This window comes from Nymphaea colorata, chromosome 12 (assembly GCF_008831285.2).
Source record: "Nymphaea colorata isolate Beijing-Zhang1983 chromosome 12, ASM883128v2, whole genome shotgun sequence".
Lineage (NCBI taxonomy): Eukaryota > Viridiplantae > Streptophyta > Magnoliopsida > Nymphaeales > Nymphaeaceae > Nymphaea > Nymphaea colorata.
The window spans coordinates 14,848,827-14,862,184 of NC_045149.1; the positions used below are offsets into that span (position 1 = coordinate 14,848,827).

Below are 13,358 nucleotides of genomic sequence, written 5' to 3' on the forward strand. Positions count from 1 at the left end.
CAAAAGTCACGTCAACGGCACTCAATTGTGCAGGAGACATCCGAACTAATCTCAAAATCACAGAAGGGCACCCAACTAGGCACCTAATCTTACATATGCAACCCAACTTTTAAAATATTACATTTGGCTGCCCCAGTAAGAGACGGAGCTTCTCAAGCGACCCATGGCAGTAGAAACTAAGAAAAAGTTAAACACCAACTAAAACGGCTCTACCCTTTTAAAAATTTCCTTTCTCTCTAGCATTCCAGGTACATTGAAATTACCATGTACAAAAAATGACGATTATGTAATTCGTTCTCCAAAACATAATCTATGTCTAAATATATATTTGTGTACATAGAAAGTTATGGTATATTTTTGTATGAGAAAATCAAGCAATTAACTTAAAAAGGGAGTTGTGTTAAATTTCTTGTTTCTAGAAACCAACCGTCCAGCGACGAGGCCAATTTAGTGAGCAGTACTTGCAGTGGAGAAAGAAAATAAAAAACACTCTTCTCCAAGGCACCCGCAAGAATGCTTTTGTCCACTTTAACTGCCCAGCGTCCTAGCAAACATTCAAAAGTAATCCGTCATGAGCCGAGCCCCTTTTTGTCCACCAAAAAAAGATCAAACGAAACCGCCGTATGCAAATTTCAGCACCGACTTTGCCAAGAAAAAATTAGTACGTTCTCGCTCCTTCTGCTTCCACTGTTTCGCACTCGAAATGCTTCACAGTTATTCTTTTTGTTTCTTCCCTCTCCAAAATAAGCGAATAAAGAGGAAGAAGAAGAAGAGGAGGGGGAAAAATGGACGTTCCTCTCCTTCTCTGTGCCTCTTCTTCTTCTTCCCGATTCGTCTGCTCTCCATTCACCCAAAATGCCCTTCTCTTCAAGAACCGTAACTTCCTCTGCATTTTTCCAAGATCTCGATCGTTCAGATTCTTGACGCCCCGTAACTCCTCCGCGACATCGGAATCGTCAGTGGGGAAGAACATCAACAACCTGACGGTTTCTGGAATCTTTGGCTGTGATCGGCGGCTTTCCGGCATCCAGAAGGTTGTGGATGTCGTTCCTTCTTCCGGAAGATATGCATTATCGGCTCTTGTGGTTGTTGGAGCTCTAGCGGCCGGATACGCCATTGGACTCCGTATTGGAGGAACGCGTGCTACCTCCATCGGCGGTGCAGTCGCTCTGGGGCTTGTTGGTGGAGCAGCGGTGATTACATTGAATTCCGCGGTGCCAGGTGCCGCGGTTGTGAGCTTGCATAGTAAGATCGCTGGTTGCGGTAATTTAGAGGCGTTGAAGAGGGAGGATATCGAGCAGGTTGCGAGAAGGTTTCTTTTGTTAGAAAATTTTCTTTTGTGTTTTCCTTTCTACCGTTCCCTGACAGTTGGCATTGCCCATTACTATTGTGTTTCTATCAATGCTCACGTTCGCCTTTTTCTGCTTCTGCCAATGCTAGGTATGGAGTGAGTAGACGGAACAGGGCATTCACTGCTGAGCTTTATGATTTATACAGCAGGTTAGATTTTTTGCTTCTTCACTTATCGATATTGACCAAGGTAGTTGACTCGATGATGTACATGTTAGGACTAAGATTTCTTGTTCTGTTATCACTCTGTTGGTCGACCGAGTGACTTGATTGTTCTTGCCATCGTGGGGGAACTTATGTCTTCTAATAAAATATACTGTTTTATGTTACTCAGTTGCTTTGTCTTCTAGAATTTTCTGATAACAGGTACGTCGGATTGATGGCTTTCATTGTGTTAACTCGTTGTACTGCAATGTTCTTTTATTCTCCATGCTCCTTAGGTAACTTGTGCAAGTTTCAAGTTATTTTGTATTTCTATGCAGTCTTGAAGAGTTAAAGTCTGGTTTAAATTTGGCATGGTTGTGATTGGATATCTTAATATTTTGATCTTAACTCTTTCACTTCAACCTTGATCTTATATTTTTTACACCTAGGTTGGTAGCTAAAATTTGTGACAAATATTGGATAGAATTCATCCAGATACATGTTGTTCAGCTGATCGCCCTTTACTGCCGCTACATTGCTTAGGTTTGTGATGTCTGTTCTTGGAACTGGGAGTGAGTCTCTCAAAGGCGATGAGGTTGACAGGATTATCAAATTCAAATGTGCTTTGGGAATTGATAATCCTGATGCAGTTGATGTTCATATGGAGGTACCTCTTGCATGGGGTTTTTTCTTGTTGTCTTGGAATTGCTCTCATGATTGTTGATCTTTGGTCCTTGTGATACTTTTAGTTAGGAAGGCACATTTACGGGCAAATACTGGAAACAGGGGATCATGATGCAGACATGGAACATTACCTGGTAGGTTGCTTTCTGAGTACAGTACAGCACCTTGATATGTTTATGTGATTGTAAATTCGAAATTCTTTTGATGGTTCTATTACTGGGTATGTTTCGGTGCAGTTGTTTCGGAAATTGGTTTATGTTTCAAGCCTAGTGTTTGGAGAAGGTTCAGTGTTTCTTTTGCCATGGAAGCAGGTTCTCAAGGTTGCTGATTCTCAGGTAATTGTTCACTTTCTTTTGGTTTTTGCTATTGGCACTTTTACTAAAGGGCATTTACCTGTTCTTTTGGGCTCTGAGAGGAAGCACATCTCTTTCTCTCTCTGTGCTTTCCAGTACGTGAGCAAGATGCTTGTCCAGCCTTCTGATACTCATGCAACCTTTGTGCCACAAAGTCCTAAAGAAAAAAGACCTTGAAAGAGTACTCCCGTAATTAGTAATGCTTTCTATGGTGATACTTTTTCTTTCTTAATGCACCAAATGATCCTCTCTTCTGGTTTTAAATAAATCTAGTTTGTTGCTTATTAAATTTAGTGTGCATTTGCAACATGAAAATCTGGTGTCCAAATTTTTTTATATCTACGTATGTTGTCTTATCTTCCTGTGTTCTCCCAGATTTAAAATTCAAATATATTAGTAATGCTCATCTTGTATCTGGTTCCCATGATGTATCAACTCATAAACTGCTGTTGTGATCAACATTTCTCTCATAAGTCTCCTTTTGCTAGGTTGAATTTCCTATTCAAGATGCTGAGAAATTATATGCAGAGAAACTAAAATTGATCAGCCTAGGTGAATCTCTCATTCGTTTGGCTTATTTTCAAATTTTTAGTTCATTGGTAGCAGACTCCGAGTACAAAGTGATCAGGCTAGTCCAGGTGTCTTATATGCTTGCTTTGCTAGAAGCATGCTTGAGTTTAGCTCATCAAACTCCTGCAAAGTTTTCTTGCTTGCAATAATTAAAGAAAAAAGGGAAGTATGCCAAGATTTCTGATATGAGGTCTAGCATGTCTCGTCTAGATTTTGGCTGGTGTCCTAATTATCTAAATGCCCCTCATATTCTTTCTGAGGGTGGTGTACTTTGAATCTGTCCATGTAATTTTTCAACTCATCTGATCAACAGATGTCAGTGAGGAGCAGCTTCTTGAAGTGCGAACAACACAGGTCCAGTGTCATCTTCCTGATAAGGTTAATTTCTTCTCCGGTTTCTTTGCAGATATAATGAATAATTATGTTTCTTTTGCATTCTTAATCTCGTTGATTTTTATGTTCTTATTAAAGTATCATGTTTCTTTCTGTTCTACTTTAAATTCTTCATTCATTTTATTTCCCACTTTTGGCAGATTGCTGCTCATTTGCTTAGGAAGCACATCAGGAAACTTATTGAAGAAAAAGTTGCGGCTGCCCTAGCTGTGGTGAAATCCAGATCAAGAAGCAAGTATGGTCATTATGCTTATATACTTTTCAGGGCTCTGCATATAACTTAATTCCTTGGTATATGAAGGCTCCCTTTATTACTTCACATGGCATATGTATTGATGCTGTAAGTGCGTAACTGCATATGTGAATCTGATCTCTGTTCCAGCTTGCTATGGAAGAGTACATACTGAGCTTATTATTTATTGCATAGTATTCATAGTTCTTATATAAATCTGTTTCTGCCTTTATAAATGATAGGAAGGAGGTCCAAAACTTTGCATCTCTTAAGAAGAAAATACATGGCAGCAGTTGATATTGAGACATAATTCATGTGTCCTGTATGATGCAGTTCTGAAGTATTAAGATATTAACAAATTTATCATGCCCTTTTAATGTAGCAATTTTTAAAATAACATGGTGGTCCAGACGTCAATTACAATACCTAAATCTATGGAACGTTGCAAGCTAAGGACATAGACATATGTGTTGGTCATATTTTGTGAATGTCAGATGCCTTTTAATTTAGTGGTTATATTTTGGTCATATTTAAGGATATTTTCACATTTGTAATTAAAAGTGTTTGTCTTTCTTTGTGGCACAAGTTTGAATGAAAATTGAAGCCTGGATCTTCCTAGGAGCAGTGATGAAACCCCTTGACTTAACTTACTTTGAAGGCAAAAAGAAAAGAAGAAGAAACAGAAGAGCTGAGGTTACTACTGTTGAAGTTGCTTTCTTGTGTAGAAAGTAAAAAAAATTTCAACGTATATGTGGCGGTGGATAGGCATGATCAGAAACATTGCATTTGACTGATGCTAGCCCTCATCTCCGACAAATTCCTATATTCGTCGATAGCCCCTCCATATGAGTGTTGTTGAAGTCAGAAAGCTAGCTACTTTTTGTGTGTATATATGTAAATCCTTGTAATATCTTGCCCATAATAAAAATTAAATGTATGAATCAGTGTATTTGTAGTTTACACACAAGCACAGGTGCAGTCATGCACACTGCTCTAATTAGTAATTATCTTCTCCTATGCTTTTTTACAAGTCTTCAAAATGAGAAACGTGTTTTCAGGATACCAGGTTTTTTGCATGCTTTCTGCTTCTTCATGAACCTCAAAAATTGTTTTTTTGCAGGGAGTTGAGTATTATTGATCATCTTGAGGCGGTCTTATCATTTAATAGTTTGTTAATATCGTTGACCAGCCATCCTGAAGTCAGCCGATTCCCTCCTGGGATTGCACCTTTTTCTTTGTCAGGTAAATATTCTATCCAAAAACAGATAGATAATTGATATGGGTCTTTACGTGTGTGTGTGTGCCCGTATCAATATGCAAAACTGCAAACTTCTTGGTTAAAAATTAGTTTCATCTTATCCTTATGCAAAACGAATGTTTAAATAATACTGTTGAAGTTTAATTCTCATTTTCGTTAATAAAATGATGAAAGAGAACACACACGAGACTTTTCTCCAAAAACAAGCTAAAGAATACACATTATGAGGGTCAAACTTAAGGCCTGTATTTCAAACTTGACAGTTGATCCTCTATAGTTTAGTTGATTCTATGAGAATGCACATCACTCCGCCGATTTTTGTAGCTTTACTGAGAAGGTTGTGTGCAATTCCTGGTCCCTACTATTTATTCTTGTTTTAGGTGGTAAACATGATGGTGATGGAAAGGTGGATGATCTGAAGCTTCTTTATCGATCATATTTAATGCAAGCTTTCTCTAATGGGCATATTGAGGTGAGTGTACATTATGCAGTTTCCGGATTCATAGATGTCCAATGCATTTGTAGTTTATGCAAATAGATGGAGGTCCTTAATTGCAGCTTTCTTTCTTGTGCTCATCATTTTCTAACCTTTTTTGTTGCTTCTTTTTCTATATGTAGCGTACTGCTTTGGACAATTTGAAGGATATATTTGGTTTAAGCAAATCTGAAGCTGGAAGGATTATGCTTGAAATTAGCTCTGTATTCTACCTTAGACGGCTTTCAAAAGCATTTTCTCAGGGAGAATTGGAGAGAGCAACTAGCAAAGAAACTTTCCTTCAGAACTTGTGCAGTGAACTGCGTTTTGATCCAGAGGAGGCTCATAGACTCCATAAAGGTAATCTAGTGAGCATTCTAATGATAACTAGGCTATGAAGGAATTGTTTTCTGGACAAAATATACAGTTTCGTTAATTCTTTTCATTGGTTCATGGGTTATTGTCTTGCTAAAACACAACTATATTGGTCTGTGCTGTTTTGGGGATTTTGGTTCATGAAGAACAAGGAATTTACCTAGATACTATAATTGGGGAAATTATCATTTTTACGGGAGAAGTACAAAAGCTGCGAAAAATGTTTTGAAATATAGAAAACTGAAAATAATAATGAAAGCAAAGAGTTTCTTGATCATGTCAAGGCATCTCTACCCTTTTAAAGTGTAGCTCAAATATGGTTGGAAGAGGCTAAAGTGAGAGGTTCCAGGCTCGAGCATGTCCCTACCCATGGGAGGAATGGTGCAGCGCATTAGTGGGGTCATGCTGTAGACCCACGTACTCATATAGATACAAAACTCGTGTGAATTTTAGTTGGGTGTTTAGGTTTTAGTGGACACTAGATCTGTATAGGGATGTCCCCGCATCAGATTCAGTTTGGAGATAGTTACTATAATGTTTGACTAACCAGAAACTGCTTAATCTAACTTGCGGTCGTATTTAGGTTTGAATACAAAAATTCAAGAATTTATAATGTGGAAGGAATGACATGTTTGGATGTGTCCATAGATTTGTTACATCATGTCTTAAAAAGGCCTGTTGTCTAAGGATACTGATAGGGCAACTGATTTTTCAACTTCTGGAAAGAGCAACTATAGCCATAGGTTTTATGTTTTCATGTATCGTTGGCTTAAGTTGCATAATGTGCTGATTCAACAATTTTTTAGAAATATATCGGCAGAAGCTCCAGCTTGCTGTAGCTGATGGTGCACTGTGTGAGGAGGATGTTGCTTCTTTACTGCAGTTACAGGTTCTTTTGTGCATTTCGCAGAAAACAGTGGATGCAGCACATTCAAATATATGTGGCAGTGCATTTGAGAAGGTGAAAATTGCTCGTACTAATTCTGGACAGCACATTTTCTTTTTGGCTGGCTTTTTAAACCAGGAGCTCCTTTTTGTAACTATGAAACTCATGGAATAGTCTGTTTTATTGACCTGAATGGATGAACATGAAACTCCATATAGCACATGAAAGCATTTATTGAGACGGTATCTATTTATCAACATATATTGATCTCTTTTATTGATTCACTTCCATCATAATGAAGGTTATTATGCCTATTTTCCATCGTTGATGTAGATACTCATATTATTGTTGTGCAGGTTGTGAGAGATGTGATTACTTTAAGTATTGATGGATCTGACAATGACCTCAAAGCAGAAATAAGGAAAGCTTCTCAGGGTTTGCGGTTAAGCAGGGACGCTTCGATGGCCATAGTCAACAAGACGGTTTGTTTTCCTTCACTTCAGTTTCTGAAGATTCAATGTTTATTCGTTAGCATTCATCATTTTATGTCTCCTGTGCAGGTGAGAAAAGCATTTATGAACTATGTGAAGAAGTCCAGGGCAGCTGGCAGTGGTACCGAGGCAGTCAAAGAGCTGAAGAAGATTGTTATATTAAACAATATAGTTGTGACAGAGCTAATATCTAGCTTAAGAGAAGAATTTCCTTCTGATTCACCAAGGTATGAAGAAGAAACCAAATCGCCTAGGATGAATGAGGAAGCTGAACGGGAGCCTCTTCATATGCAGAGAAAGGCGGGGTTCAACAAGAAGCTTCAAGCAATGCTTGGAAAAACAAGTCAGGTAAAAATTACGCTAGCGGCTGATCTGTCAGAGAGGGAAAGATGTGACTTGTACCGAACGTACTTATTGCACTGCATCTCTAGGGAGGCTGCTGTTGTACTGTTCGGCGCACAGAACATTATGAGGAAAGGGGACATTGAATATTTTATATTGAATCAACTAGGGCAGATCTTAGGATTGAGCAGTAAAGAAATTGCTTCTATTCACAAAAGCTCAGCTGAGAAAGCCATCAGGGATAAGGTATGAGTGATTCTAGCTGATGGGCTATTGACAAATGAACGGATTAAGCAACTAATGATGTTCAAAAGCAGAGTTAGCACAGAATGTCAACAAGATATAGCAACAATAAAGCAGCTGCGATAGAAGCAATTGCTAAACAGGGAACAATTACTATAAACTATGAAGTAGCAAACTGAAAGAAGCAAACGTGGATTTGCAAAGCATGATGTCATCGAACTCGTGCAAAAGTCTATTAAAAACTAGATATGAGGTTTTCTCCTTGGGGACTGGAGAATTTGATGGACAGGAGGTTATCTAAATGATTCCAGCCAATCTCTGCATTGATGCTGACACATCAAGAAGAATGGTGCTTGAACTTGTGAAGACCAGGCAAACAAACCTACTAATTCAAGCTGTATCCTCACCAAGTTGCAGTCTTAGAGGAAAGGGAACTGGCGTGGTTGGGGAAAAAGGACGACTTTGTATTTAAGGCAAATTATCAAGCAATAATCAGCATTTGCTTTTCCAGCTTAAATTGAAAAAATAAAAATTCCTCTACATGTCAGACAGCTTATATGAATTTTTAATGGAAAAGGTTGCTTGTTACTGTCTTCAATCAGGTGGCTTTTCTGTACATTTCAAAAGTTTTTATGTTTTATCTTTACATGTCGTGCAGTAGAAATACTTTGTTTTTATTATTTTTTTCACATTTAGCGTTCAAACTATTTGAGTTCTACTCGATATGGTGATTGTTTTTGGGTTGGGCTGTTAACTGGTCAGGAATGACAGTGAGTTGGGGTTTCCTGACTATCAAGCGCATTCAGGCAGAATTTTTCATTAAAAGGGATGAACTACAGTTTTAAAATTTTAACAATTTTGAAATTTTTATATAAATTAAATAATATTAAAAAAATACATATAATTCTTTTTTGTCTTTTGATAATTTAAGGAAACAAATTAAATTAATTAACGGGGTCAAAACTACAATCTAAGCTAAGATCCTTAATTCCTCCGGTTTCAAAATGTTTGATCTGGTGAGTCTGTCTTCCCGATCTTAAGCTGTGGATCCGAGAGTTCTCAAATCAGAGCAGAACTGAGAACTGAGTCTATCAAACGACAAGCGATCCCTAAAGTTGAACAAGTCTTTAGCTTAGTCTGAGCAGTCTGTTGCTAAACTCAGCTTTGCCAAACAAAGGACAAGGAAAAAAAGAGAAGGAACACGGCCACCACGAGACTATCGTGGCTATGAATGATCATGCAGTCGAGAAGTGAAGTCCAAGTGAGGCCATAACAGAAAGACTTTTGACTCTTCAACGAGTATACCCATAATTTGGACACCTTTCCTCCAATGACCCGTCCTCCGCACCTTATCTTCAAGCTATAAGCTATAATTTGACTTAAAATTTAAAAAATGCAATCCAACAAAGATCACCCGTTGGTTTACGTAGAGAGCAGGATAACACAGCTGACCGACAGTGAATGGTTGTTGAATATCGTGTAAATATTGAACCAATAAAACAAAGAAGAAGAGAACCAGAGGAGGATTAAATCTGTGAGCCAGAAAGCGATTGTCAATGACTATATATCTTAGCTAGGTTTCTTGGTCTGTTGAACTCTTTTTTCTTCTTCTTCTTCTTCTCTGATCTGTATTCCCAAGAGGCAAGCTAGCTCAATCATGGCAGTGGGCATCGCCTTACAAACCGATGGGTGCTCATCCTCATGCGAGTACAACTGGAAGATGACACCATATCTGGTGCTCAGTTGCATGTTGGCAGCCATGGGAGGCGTGATCTTTGGTTATGACATTGGCATCTCAGGTCTCTTCTCTTCTCCTTTCCTCCTACTTCCTCAGATGTCAGCCCTCTGGCTTTAGCAATTCCCTAGGTAGAATTCAGTCGGCAATGGCGATCAGTCGTCGAATCGAGCAGCAAAAATCCCCTTCACGTCTTAGTACCTGATTAGATAAAATCTTCTTCCGGCTCTGATCCTCAACTTTCAATCCACGTCAATTGGCTTGATTTTTAGGTGTTCAGCGCATTCATTCCGGCCGGTTGGTCGAGTCAAGCAAGTACTGCTGTATTCGCAAGAATGTGGGCCCCCCGTGCACGGGCTTGTCCGATATATATTTTTTTCTTAATAATAAAAATATATTTTTCTCGCATTCTTAAAAATTGTCTCAGTAGGGGGCTGCGCTCTTTCCTTTTCTTTTATTAGAAAAAAAATGCAGAGGACATAAACTAGACAACCACCACAGGAGGTGATCACCTCTTTTTTGCGGTGGCGGCGCCGCCGGTCGACTAAAATGGCCACGTTGAGAAAAAGAAATTCATCGTGCAGGACAAAGCTTTTTGCATCAGAGGGGCAATGGCCGGCCCTGATGCTACCGGGGACGGCCCGACTGGGCTGTTGCAAGGCGGTAGCGCCCCACGGCCGGTATTCCTGGGGGCGACTGCCTTCCCCCGCAATATGAAAAAGAAAGAGGCGATGGCCGCCCCTGAGATGTTCCCGGAAGCATGGGGGAGCACATCATTGTTGTTATTTTTTTTTTTAATTTTATTCTTTGTTAGAAATGAGAAGGCCAGGCAGATGCATAGCGTGCGATGCTCCGGAAACGTCGGGGCTAGATTTTTAATTTCTAATTTTTTTTTGGGGGGTTTAGAAAAGAAAAAGCTGAGCAGATGCATCGGGTGCGCAACGATGAACATTGAAATATCATGACCGTGTGAGCATGGTACGACGTTCGGTAGAATTCGCTAACAAAATATATCCTGCTTCGTAAAACATTATGTATTCGGTTCGAGGTCACGAAGCGTTGTGCATTCGGGTTTAAGCACCCTCATGTCACCTCCTCACGGCTACAAAATGGAAAACAACGTTTTGTTCTTTTATTATGGGAGTTCTTCTTCTTTATGACTTGACATTTTTGTAATCTGAAGCACTCGCACTCCGGGTGATGTATTCTGGCCTCAACATTCTTGCTGTGCAAACGGCATGAAAAGTTCATTTCCCCGCTTTTATGTACACCCTTCAACTTAAAATATCAGGTTAATCTAACACACTTGAATGTGAGAACGACCATCGGCTGCGGCAGCAGATTAAAAAAAAAAAAAAAAAGTTTCCAGCCCACTGCCATGAAACTCGGCTCACGCTTTTGCAATGGTCAACTGTGCTAGGTGGAGTGACCTCTATGGATTCTTTTCTCAAGAAGTTCTTCCCGCGCGTCTACGTGAAGATGAAGGGGAACACCACTATCAGCAACTACTGCAAATTCGACAGCGAGCTCCTGACCTCCTTCACTTCCTCTCTCTACGTTGCCGGCCTCGTCTCTACCTTCTTTGCAGCCTCATTCACTCGGAAGTTTGGTCGCAAAATGACGATGACCTTAGGTGGTGCAGCCTTCCTCGTCGGGACTGCTCTGGGTGCTGCTGCTGTAAAGGTTTATATGCTAATCTTGGGCCGTCTCCTACTCGGTGTCGGTGTTGGATTCACGAACCAGGTCAGTCATTCCTGCGGTCGTTCATCTCCACGCATACATCTATTCGCATATAGTTAAGTACTTAGCTGCATACTAAAAAAAATATAGGCCCTTCCAAATTCCATCTTTTTGACATTTAGAAATATAAAATAAAGAAGAAAAATGTAATAGTTCATTACGATTCATAAAAGCCACTTAAAAGTAGCCAAATGTCATGGTACTATTATGGCAATATTCCAATGTTATCAAACTATTGGAGGATCCTGTTATTTTCCCGCGACTCATAAATTCTTGCAGCCAACATTTTCAAAATATGGTTGATAATTGTGATCGCAGGCTTTAGCAGAACCGTAACAAGCCCCTGCCGCTATATACAAGACTGAATTTCTTGAACTAGCATTCTTCAATTCCCACCAATTGACAGCTACTGCGTCTCTACATAATCTTAAACAGAGGAAGCCATCTGTTCCACATCGACTAAAAGATAAAGCCATAGACCATGGAATGAATCTGACACTGCTCGTTTTGCAATTGCAGTCTGTCCCACTATATCTCTCTGAGATGGCACCACCTCGTTTCAGGGGCTTCTTTAACAATGGCTTCCAGTTCTCTGTAGGCATAGGCGTACTGTCTGCTAATCTGATTAATTATGGAACACAGAAGATAGCTGGAGGTTGGGGGTGGAGAGTCTCTCTAGCATTGGCTGCGTTACCAGCTTCAGCTCTTACTGTTGGCTCCCTTTTCCTTGCAGACACCCCCAACAGCCTAATGGACCGTGGTGCTACCCATGAAAAGATAACTGCCACGCTTTGCAGGATCCGTGGCACTTCAGACGTGGAATTGGAACTGAATGATATGGTACGAGCAAGGAATGTATCGAAGAACATTAGACATCCATATACGAGCATCTTTTCAAGAAGGTATAGGCCACAGTTGACAATGGCAATCCTGATTCCCTTCTTCCAACAAGTAACTGGTATCAATGTGATTGCTTTCTATGCACCACTCCTATTCAGGACTATAGGGCTCAGAGAAAGTGCTTCTCTTATGAGTTCTGTAGTAACAGGAGGAGCAGGGCTTGTCACCACCTTCTTGTCAATGTTAATTGTCGATAAATTTGGCCGGAGGACTCTGTTTATAGTCGGAGGAATGCTGATGCTTTGTGCACAGGTAGCTGTGGGTGCAATCATGGCAGAAAAGCTTGGTGACCATGGTGCTCTAAGCAAAGCTGATTCATATTTGGTGTTGGTGTTGATTGGTATTTACGTTTCCGGATTTGGAATATCATGGGGACCTCTGGGTTGGCTGGTGCCTAGTGAGATTTATCCACTTGAGATCAGATCAGCAGGTCAGAGTATTACTGTTGCCGTGAATTTCACCTTCACCTTCTTGATCGCGCAGACCTTCTTGGCTATGCTTTGTCACATGAAGTCTGGCATCTTTTTCTTCTTTTCTGTGTGGGTGGTGGTGATGACTGGCTTTGTTTATCTGTTCCTACCAGAGACGAAGGACATCCCTATAGAGCAGATGGCACGTGTGTGGAGGATGCATTGGTTTTGGCACAGGTTTGCTGGGGAGGAAGAGGATAAAGAGGTTGGTAATTAGATGAGGAGTATGCAGGGATAATATTTGGAGTTAATATCTTCTGGATGAAACCAACTATTTTGTTAAGAAGCCAGTGGCCTCAGAACAGATTGTTTTCTCTGCTATATTTCCATTTAGGGGTTCAGATAATATTTCAGAATGGATGTCCCAAGCTGTACAAAGGTTCAACCAATCTTGTGAATCTGTGAAGTGTGAACTTTTGGCTCAAGCCTTACGTGCTTGTTGTCTTATTCTCTTATAATTCCTGGTGCATATTATATTGTTGTCATACTCCTTACACGTTTGTATTATTGTCATATAATTCCTAGTACATGTTATACTAATGCCATACACCTGGCAAATTCGTCAGGTCTTGTCTCCTCTCCTGGTTATTCAGTTCTTGTATTGACAAAATTATGCATGTTTTCCTGATTTTTACTCGAGAGCTGGAAGTCAATATGTATTCTTCAATCTATGATGTTTGATGTTCATAAGGTTGCCAGTTTTCATGATTGGCTTCT

General features: G+C 39.9%; 2 protein-coding genes across 5 annotated transcripts; both read left to right on the forward strand.

Moving 5' to 3' along the window:
* The first annotated feature begins 636 nt into the window (after nt 1-636).
* LOC116266248 (protein TIC110, chloroplastic) lies at nt 637-8,394 on the forward strand. 2 transcript variants are annotated; one of them, XM_031647386.2, is made up of 14 exons: nt 637-1,312; nt 1,441-1,500; nt 2,038-2,161; nt 2,244-2,312; nt 2,415-2,513; nt 3,020-3,083; nt 3,415-3,479; nt 3,635-3,729; nt 4,847-4,968; nt 5,365-5,456; nt 5,603-5,819; nt 6,641-6,795; nt 7,077-7,202; nt 7,281-8,394. In XM_031647386.2, exons 1-14 carry the CDS (start codon nt 786-788, stop codon nt 7,803-7,805), a joined length of 2,340 nt encoding a protein of 779 aa, XP_031503246.1. In that variant the 5' UTR covers nt 637-785; the 3' UTR covers nt 7,806-8,394. The 2 variants fall into 2 exon arrangements, with proteins under 2 accessions (XP_031503246.1, XP_031503247.1); XM_031647387.2 differs by having other exon boundaries at nt 1,163-1,301.
* An 850-nt stretch (nt 8,395-9,244) lies between these two features.
* Nucleotides 9,245-13,273, forward strand: LOC116266348 (hexose carrier protein HEX6). Of its 3 annotated transcripts, XM_031647519.2 has the most exons (4): nt 9,245-9,595; nt 10,952-11,274; nt 11,791-12,601; nt 12,755-13,273. In XM_031647519.2, the coding sequence occupies exons 1-4, from the start codon at nt 9,454-9,456 to the stop codon at nt 12,856-12,858; spliced, it is 1,380 nt and encodes a 459-aa protein (XP_031503379.1). In that variant the 5' UTR covers nt 9,245-9,453; the 3' UTR covers nt 12,859-13,273. The 3 variants fall into 3 exon arrangements, with proteins under 3 accessions (XP_031503379.1, XP_031503378.1, XP_031503380.1); XM_031647518.2 differs by having other exon boundaries at nt 9,250-9,595; nt 11,791-13,270; XM_031647520.2 differs by lacking the exon at nt 9,245-9,595 and adding an exon at nt 10,000-10,509 and having other exon boundaries at nt 11,791-13,270.
* Nucleotides 13,274-13,358: the final 85 nt, after the last annotated feature.

Excerpts from the sequence above, each read along its gene's own strand:
- LOC116266248 (XM_031647386.2), top strand. The coding sequence starts at position 786 with ATGGACGTTCCTCTCCTTCTCTGTGCCTCTTCTTCTTCTTCCCGATTC. Across the intron at positions 2,514-3,019 it reads TCAAGGTTGCTGATTCTCAG|GTTGAATTTCCTATTCAAGA; the intron begins GTAATTGTTCAC and ends TCCTTTTGCTAG. Across the intron at positions 3,730-4,846 it reads AAATCCAGATCAAGAAGCAA|GGAGTTGAGTATTATTGATC; the intron begins GTATGGTCATTA and ends GTTTTTTTGCAG.
- LOC116266348 (XM_031647518.2), top strand. The coding sequence starts at position 9,454 with ATGGCAGTGGGCATCGCCTTACAAACCGATGGGTGCTCATCCTCATGC. Across the intron at positions 9,596-10,951 it reads TTATGACATTGGCATCTCAG|GTGGAGTGACCTCTATGGAT; the intron begins GTCTCTTCTCTT and ends CAACTGTGCTAG. Across the intron at positions 11,275-11,790 it reads GTGTTGGATTCACGAACCAG|TCTGTCCCACTATATCTCTC; the intron begins GTCAGTCATTCC and ends TTGCAATTGCAG.